Source organism: Oncorhynchus keta, chromosome 24 (genome assembly GCF_023373465.1).
Source record: "Oncorhynchus keta strain PuntledgeMale-10-30-2019 chromosome 24, Oket_V2, whole genome shotgun sequence".
NCBI classification, from domain to species: domain Eukaryota; kingdom Metazoa; phylum Chordata; class Actinopteri; order Salmoniformes; family Salmonidae; genus Oncorhynchus; species Oncorhynchus keta.
In genome coordinates this window covers 7,214,362-7,223,597 of record NC_068444.1, presented here as the reverse complement: position 1 = coordinate 7,223,597, position 9,236 = coordinate 7,214,362, and the positions used below count along the sequence as shown (strand labels likewise).

Below are 9,236 nucleotides of genomic sequence, written 5' to 3'. Positions count from 1 at the left end.
TCATGACCGTTCCTAACATATCATGACCGTTCCTAACATATCATGACCGTTCCTAACATATCATGACCATTCCTAACATATCATGACCGTTCCTAACATATTATGACCGTTCCTAACATATTATGACCGTTCCTAACATATCATGACCGTTCCTAACATATCATGACCATTCCTAACACATCATGACCATTCCTAACATATCATGACCGTTCCTAACATATCATGACCATTCCTAACATATCATGACCGTTCCTAACATATCATGACCATTCCTAACATATCATGACCATTCCTAACATATTATGACCATTCCTAACATATCATGACCATTCCTAACATATCATGACCGTTCCTAACATATCATGACCATTCCTAACACATCATGACCATTCCTAACATATCATGACCGTTCCTAACATATCATGACCATTCCTAACATATCATGACCGTTCCTAACATATCATGACCATTCCTAACATATCATGACCATTCCTAACATATTATGACCGTTCCTAACATATCATGACCATTCCTAACACATCATGACCATTTGGTTTCATGACCGTTCCTAACAATCATGACCATTCCTAACATATCATGACCTTTTATCTGACCGTTCCTAACACATCATGACCATTCCTAAAACTCATGACCATTCCTAACAAATCATGACAACATATCATGACCATTCCTAAACATCATGACCGACATCATGATGTTTCTTGTATCAACGGAAAATCATGACCATTCCTACATAAACCATTCCTAACATATCAAAAACCGTTCCTAACATATCATGACCATTCCTAACATATCATGAAATTCCTAACATATCATGACCGTTCCTAACATATCATGACCGTTCTATCTAACATATCATGAACGTTCCTAACACATCATGACCATTCCTAACACATCATGACCGTTTAACACATCATGACCATTCCTAACATATCATGACCATTCCTAACATATCATGACCATTACAACATATCAAAAACCGTTCCTAACATATCAGACCATTTAACATATCATGACCATTCCTAACATATCAAAACTCGTTCCTAACATATCATGACCGTTTTATCATGACCATTCCTAACAATCATGACCATTAACATATCATGACCATTCCTAACATATCAAAAACCGTTTAACATATCATGACCGTTCCTAACATATCATGACCATTCCTAACACATCATGACCATTCCTAACATATCATGACCGTTCAACATCCACCTGACATATCATGACCGCCAAATATCATGACCATTCCTAACATATCATGACCATTCCTAAAATTATGACCGTTCCTAACATATTTCTTCCTAACATATCATGACCATTCCTAACACATCATGACCATTCCTAACATATCATGACGTTCCTAACATATCATGACCGTTCCTAACATATCATGACCACCTAACATATCATGACCATTCCTAACATATCATGACCGTTCCTAACATATTATGACCGTTCCTAACATATTATGACTTTCCTAACATATCATGACCGTTCCTAACATATCATGACCATTCCTAACACATCATGACCATTCCTAACATATCATGACCGTTCCTAACATATCATGACCATTCCTAACATATCAAACGTTTTTTATATCATCACCATTCTCACATATGTTTTTACAGTATATGACCATTCGAACATATCATATTTAACATATCAGGACTGTAGCTTCTATCAATAGAGAGAGACACATCATGACCATTCCTAAATGTCATGACCGTCCAACTATCATGCATTCAACATATCATGACCGTTCCTAACATATCATGACCATTCCTAACATATCATGACCATTCCTAACATATTATGACCGTTCAACATATCATGAAAACATTCCTAACATATTATGACTGTTCAACATATTATGGGTTCCTAACATATTATATCCCTTTAAATGGAGTGGCATTTCCCGTATGATTGATCAGGCAATGGAAAACTTCTGGGTTGGATTTTCCTCAGGTTTTCATCTTCAATCATCAAATAAAGTTCTGTTATACTTTCACAGAAAATATTTTGACAGTTTTTCTGCAAACCGGATAGCGACTGGCTGTATATTGCAAATGGACAAAACATCACCAAATGGACATGGCTGTTTCTTGTAAACGGAAAATACCCCGAAGACAAAACTCGTTGAGCACAAGTTTGGCCAAATGTACTTTTAGGCCAGAAACAAGATGGTGACGTTGCCTCATCGCTCTTTGAGTTAATGCATATTTTCTGGGATTAAAGGTCAAAATCGGTGATACATTGCTTCACGTCAAAGTACAAGGAAAAATAGAACGAGCCATTTATCTATCATAATTTACGAGAAATCGTAAAAAACTCTATTTGTAAACAAATGTGGTGTTTTTTCCCCAAAAAAAGTTAACAGATCAGTTGCGGCGTGTTAAGACGAATCCGTTAACTTCTTAGCGTGATAATTTTCGTCAACATCCACTGAATTGCAGAGCGCCAAATTCAAATTAAATCACTAAAATATATTTAATTTTCATGAAATCACAAGTGCAATATAGCAAAACATAGCGTAGCTTGTTGTTCATCCACCTGGCGTGTCAGATTTCAAAAAAGCTTTTCGGCGAAAGCATACCAAGCATTTATTTAAGAAAGAAAATTCCAAATAGTATCCGTAAAGTTCGGTAGAAACAATGTCAAACGTTTTTTATAATCAAGTCTCACGTTGTTTTTACAGTAAATAATCGATGATATTTAAACCAGGACTGTAGCTTCTTCAATAGGAGAGAGAGAGAGAGAAAATGTCTGCTCCAAGCTATTGTGCATGCAAAACGCTGCTGGCACCCAGCCATACAATGATGCGATGTGGTCTTTATCGCTCATTTTTCAAAATAAAAGTCTAAAACTAAAGTCTAAAACTATGTCTAAAGACTGGTCACACCATGGGGAAGCCATAGGAAAAGGAATCAGGTTGATATCCCTTTAAATGGAGCAAAGGCAGGCAATGGAACAACTTCTGGGTTGGATTTTCCTCAGGTTTTCATCTGCAATATCAGTTCTGTTATACTCACAGAAAATATTGTGACAGTTTTGGAAACTTTAGAGTGTTTTCTATCCTGCTCTGACAATTATATGCATATTCTAGATTCTGAGAAATAGGCAGGTTGATTTGGGTACGTTTTTCATCCAAACATCAAAATACTGCCCCCTACAGTCAACAGGTTAAGGCAGGTTTCGGAGCTCTACGTGATTTCAGTGATTTTCTGTAGTTATATGGCTCTAGAAGGTTCTCAGCCTGGTCCATTTGCAAATACTTCAACTCATTTTTATATTGTGACAAATTTATGTATTGCCTCAGCCCATGGACAGTGATCCATTTAACGCCCCGAAAAATTTAATGATTAGGTCACTGCTTAACATCACCAACTCAGGATTAGCTACGGTGTAGCCTCAGCTTGGCCTACACATAATGTCAGAACTGGACCCACAGCTAGAACAGCTAGAACGTAACTATGTGTTTTAAAACCTCATAGTCCGCCCCACCCCGCATGCGGTCGCGTTACTACAGCCTCAAGCTCATTACCATAACGCAACGTTAGCGATTTCTAAAAATCGCAAATGAAATGAAATAAATATGCCTGCTCTCAAGCTTATCCTTTTCTTAACAATCCTGTCGTCTCAGATTTTCAAAATATGCTTTAGAACCAGAGAAAATCAATAATTTGTGTAAGAGTGGTGATAGCTAGCGTAGCATTTAGCGTTAGCATTTAGCAACATATTCACAAAAACCAGCAAAGGGATCAAATAAAATAATTTACCTTTGAAGAACTTCAGATGTTTCAATGAGGAGACTCTCAGTTACATAGCAGATGTCCAGTTTTTCCTGAAAGATGCTTGTGTAGGACACAACGTTCCGTTTGTTACTATGCATTTGGCTACCTAAACTAACCGAAAATTCAGTCACCTAAACGTCAAACTTTTTTCCGAATTAACTCCATAATATCGACTGAAACATGGAAAACGTTGTTTGAATCAATCCTCAAGGTGTTTTGTCATATATCTCTTCATTGAAATGCCAGTCCTGGAAGCCTGCATTCTTCTCTGATTCGGATGGAAAAATACTGGTAGCTGACTTTTGCGCACCAATTTCCACGCAGACACCATGCGGGACACTTGGTAATTGTAGTCTCTTATGGTCAATCTTCCAATGATATGCCTACAAATACGTCACAATGCTGCAGACACCTTGGGGAAACAAGAGAAAGTGTCCGTTCATTCCTGTCCATTCACAGCCATATAAGGAGATCATGAAAACGTGCCTCAGAAATCCTGTTAATTTCCTGGTCACTCAAACATCTTGGTTTTGCCTGTAGCATTTGTTCTAGGGCACTCACAGTGAACATCTTTGCAGTTCTGGAAACGTCAGAGTGTCTTCTTTCCAAAACTATCAATTCCAAGCATAGTCGAGCATCTTTTCGTAACAAAATATTGCACTTAAAACGGGCACGTCTTTTTATCCAAAAATGAAATACTGCCCCTATAGGACTAACAGGTTAAGGTTTTTTATGGTTTTAACAGAAGGCGCTATGAATTGTGGGCCGGCTCTGAAATATGTGATAGTTGGCTTCTAAAAGTTGGACAAAGTGAGTTTTTTGTCAGTATGTATAAGTTTGGTGTAAATTTGGTGTCAGACAACTTACTGACTGATGGCTGACTTGATGGCAGTATAATACATTTTATATTGTACATTTTATATTGCCAATGGACAGTGTACTTTTCCAATGTATTTAATGAGAGATTTAACATCACCAACAAGCGATGAAGAGGAACCACTATCACTGCAAGGCCATCCCGTTCAACGAGCCAGTCAATTGGGCATTTCTGCAGTATATTAGAGCAATATCCAATGTAGCTAATGAGGGATTTAACATCACCAAATGGACAGGCTGAAATCAACACCAACGAGCGATTGGACAGTGTCCATTACACATATGCTATATTTTAAATGTGAACATGCTCTTTGCAAGTTGGCAGTGTCCATTGCCAATGTCTATCCATAAGGACTTCCCATTACGAAATGAACATGTTGTATGAACATCAATGAGAAATTCTTACTTCCTATGACTTCCTATGATCAAACATGACAAATATACATTCTAGGTAGATTCAGGCCTTAACATAATGATATATATAAGTTGGTCAGTATAAATGTCATTTGGAAATGTCACATGGTTCACTGACTTTTGGGTTCGGAAACCAACTTCCTATGATCATATATGGCAAATGGACAAAACATAGGCCTTATGGACAAACTCAATAAAATAAGACAAATGTATGTCCATACGGTTACTACATATGTATAACTGACCAAAAGTTTTAGAAAATGTCACCCTTGGTACATGACTTTGTGACCATTTCCCATACGCGCTCACACCCTATGAGATTTTTGGTTTTGTACACTTGGCATTTGTAATGTTCAGGTTGCAATATGGTTATTATGAACTGCTGTCTATTTGAGTGGTATTTCCGATTGTGAATATGGTTCGCCCAATACCAATAAGTTGTCATTAATTTTGTCCATTTCATGGTGGTGTCCCTTACCTAACATATCATGACCGTTCCTAACGTACTATGGCCGTTCCTAACGTACAACGACCGTTCCTTGAGCTTTCCTGCTCTATTGCACATCTAGTTCAAGGGTGTCAAACTCATGTTGCTCCGCAGGCCGCATTCCGTCTTTACCGAGATCCAGAGGTCTGCACTTTACTTCATGAAATCACAAGTGCAATATTGCAAAACACAGTTTAGCCTTTTGTTAATCCACCTGTCGTCTCAGATTTTGAAAATATGCTTTACAGCGAAAGCAATCGTTTGTTTATCGATTGCATGACAAAACATTAAGTACACTTAGCATCAGGTAGCTTGGTCACGAAAATCAGAAAAGCAATCAAATTAATCGATTACCTTTGATGATCTTCGGGTGTTTTCACTCACGAGACTCCCAGTTACACAAGAAATGTTCCTTTTGTTCCATAAAGATTATGAAGGCTCCTTTTTCAAAATAAAAGCCTGAAACTATGTCTGTTGACACCTTGAGGAAGCGATAGGAAAGGGAATCTGTTTGATATCCCTTTAAATGGAGCAATGGGAGACTATAGAACATGGAGTTTTCAAAATAGAAGCCACTTCCTGGTTAGATTTTCCTCAGGGTTTCGCCTGCTAAATCAGTTCTGTTATACTCACAGACAATATTTTGACAGTTTTGGAAACTTTAGCGTGTTGTCTATCCTAATCTGTCAATGATATGCATATTCTAGCATCTGGTCCTGAGAAATAGGCCGTTTACTTTGGGAATGTTATTTTTTCCAAACATAAAAATAGGGCCCCCTAGCTTCAAGAGGTTAAAAAGGTTTCCATTTCGTGGTGCTAGTCGGCTGCACCAAAACGCTGGTGTTTCTTCTTCTATACTTTGTTCCCCATCTTTTCCAGAACTTTTATTTTCATGACTGATGTATACTTGTTCTCTCATGCGCTCTCTGCTGCAGACATACAGTATAGTGAGCAATATGTTTGGAGCATCAAATCTCAATAAAATCTCAGTATATATACAATATACGGCAGCAAGAAAACCTATGTGAACCTTTGGAATTACATTTTTGAATTTCTGCATAAATTGGTAATTTGATCTTATCTTCGTCTATGTCACATCCGTAGATAAACACATTGTGCTCAAACTACCATGCCTCGAACCTAAGAGATCTCAGAAGACCCAAGATTAAGAAAAGTGTTACAAAAATATCTCTAAAAGCCGTGATGTTCATCAGTTCACGGTAAGACAAAAAAATTCAGCACTGTTGCTACCCTCCCTATGAGTGGCCATCCTGCAAAGATGACTGCAAGAGCACAGAGCATAATGCTCAATGAGGTTAAGAAGAATCCTAGAGTGTCAGCTAGACCTAGAGAAATCTCTGGAACATGCTATTATCTCAGTTGACGAGTCTACCACACGTAACATAAAGAAGAATGGTGTTCATGGGAGGACACCACGGAAGAAGCAACTGCTGTCCAAAGAAATACATTACTGTACATCTGAGGTTTGCAAAAAAGCTCCTGGATGTTCCACAGAGCTACTGGCCAAATATTCTGTGGACAGATGACACTAAAAATTAGTTGTTTGGAAGGAACACACAACACTATGTGTGGATAAAAAAGGCACAGTGCCTCATGGTTTGGGTCTGCTTTGCTGCCTCAGGGCCTGGACAGCTTGCTATCATCGATGGAAAAATGAATTCACAAGTTTATCAAGACATTTTGCAGGAGAAAGTAAGGCTATCTGTCCACCAATTGAAGCTCAACAGAAGTTGAGTGATGCAGCAGGACAATGACCCCAAAACACAGAAGTAAATCAACAACAGAAGGGGTTCAACAGAAGAAAATACTCCTTCTGGAGTGGCCCAGTCAGAGTCCTGACCTACTGGAGTGGCCCAGTCAGAGTCCTGACCTTCTGGAGTGGCCCAGTCAGAGTCCTGACCTTCTGGAGTGGCCCAGTCAGAGTCCTGACCTTCTGGAGTGGCCCAGTCAGAGTCCTGACCTTCTGGAGTGGCCCAGCCAGAGTGCTGACCTTCTGGAGTGGCCCAGTCAGAGTCCTGACCTTCTGGAGTGGCCCAGCCAGAGTCCTGACCTTCTGGAGTGGCCCAGTCAAAGTCCTGACCTTCTGGAGTGGCCCAGCCAGAGTCCTGACCTTCTGGAGTGGCCCAGTCAGAGTCCTGACCTTCTGGAGTGGCCCAGTCAGAGTCCTGACCTCAACCTGAGTGGCCCAGTCAGAGTCCTGACCTTCTGGAGTGGCCCAGTCAGAGTCCTGACCTTCTGGAGTGGCCCAGTCAGAGTCCTGACCTTCTGGAGTGGCCCAGTCAGAGTCCTGACCTTCTGGAGTGGCCCAGTCAGAGTCCTGACCTTCTGGAGTGGCCCAGTCAGAGTCCTGACCTTCTGGAGTGGCCCAGTCAGAGTCCTGACCTTCTGGAGTGGCCCAGTCAGAGTCCTGACCTTCTGGAGTGGCCCATTCAGAGTCCTGACCTTCTGGAGTGGCCCAGTCAGAGTCCTGACCTCAACCCGATTGAGATACTGTGGCATGAACTCACACCAGACATCCCAAGAATATTAATGACCTGAAACAGTTTTGTATAGAGGAATGGTCCAAAAATTTCTCCTGACTGTTGTACAGGTCTGATCCGCAACTACAGAAAATGTTTGGTTGAGATTATTGCTGCAAGAGTTCACATACTTTTGCCACCCTGCACTGTGAACATTTACACAGTGGGTTCAACAAAGACATGAAAACATATCATTGTTTGTGTGTTATAAGTTTAAGGAGACTGTGTTGGTCTATTGTTGTGACTTAGATGAACAGCAGATAAAATATTATGACAAATTTATGCAGAAATGTAGGTAATTCCAAAGGGTTCACATACTTTTTCTTGCCACTGTATATATAGAATCACAATAGATGTAAAATCACAACATATATATATATTATATTACAATTATTGGACTCACCTGGACTCAGTCATCTTCCCTGATCCTAAATTCTGTTCCCTGATTCAGGATTAATTGTCGTATTTCGTTACCAGTGTGCTGATGCTGTTCCTGTCTTTTTCCATATATATATATTACAATTATTGGACTCACCTGGACTCAGTCATCTTCCCTGATCCTAAATTCTGTTCCATGTCTGATTCAGGATTAATTTCCATGTCTGTTCCAGTGTGCTGATGCTGTTCCTGTCTTTTTCCATGTCTGTTCCTGATTAATTATTGGACTCACCTGGACCTGTCATCTTCCCTGATCCTAAATTCTGTTCCCTGATTCAGGATTAATTGCCATTTCGTTACCAGTGTGCTGATGCTGTTCCTGTCTTTTTCCATATATATGGTGATTACAATTATTGGACTCACCTGGACTCAGTCATCTTCCCTGATCCTAAATTCTGTTCCCTGATTCAGGATTAATTGTCGTATTTCGTTACCAGTGTGCTGATGCTGTTCCTGTCTTTTTCCATATATATATATTACAATTATTGGACTCACCTGGACTCAGTCATCTTCCCTGATCCTAAATTCTGTTCCCTGATTCAGGATTAATTGTCGTATTTCGTTACCAGTGTGCTGATGCTGTTCCTGTCTTTTTCCATATATATATATTACAATTATTGGACTCACCTGGACTCAGTCATCTTCCCTGATCCTAAA

General features: G+C 39.5%; 1 protein-coding gene across 1 annotated transcript; it reads right to left on the bottom strand.

Annotated features, from left to right (window-relative positions):
* Positions 1 to 6,857: 6,857 nt before the first annotated feature.
* On the bottom strand, positions 6,858 to 8,824 carry LOC127911282 (clumping factor B-like). Its single transcript, XM_052477447.1, has 5 exons — positions 8,812 to 8,824; positions 8,065 to 8,094; positions 7,825 to 8,034; positions 7,419 to 7,582; positions 6,858 to 6,884 (listed from the first exon to the last, which is right to left on the bottom strand). Exons 1-5 carry the CDS (start codon positions 8,822 to 8,824, stop codon positions 6,858 to 6,860), a joined length of 444 nt encoding a protein of 147 aa, XP_052333407.1.
* Between the last annotated feature and the right edge of the window lie 412 nt (positions 8,825 to 9,236).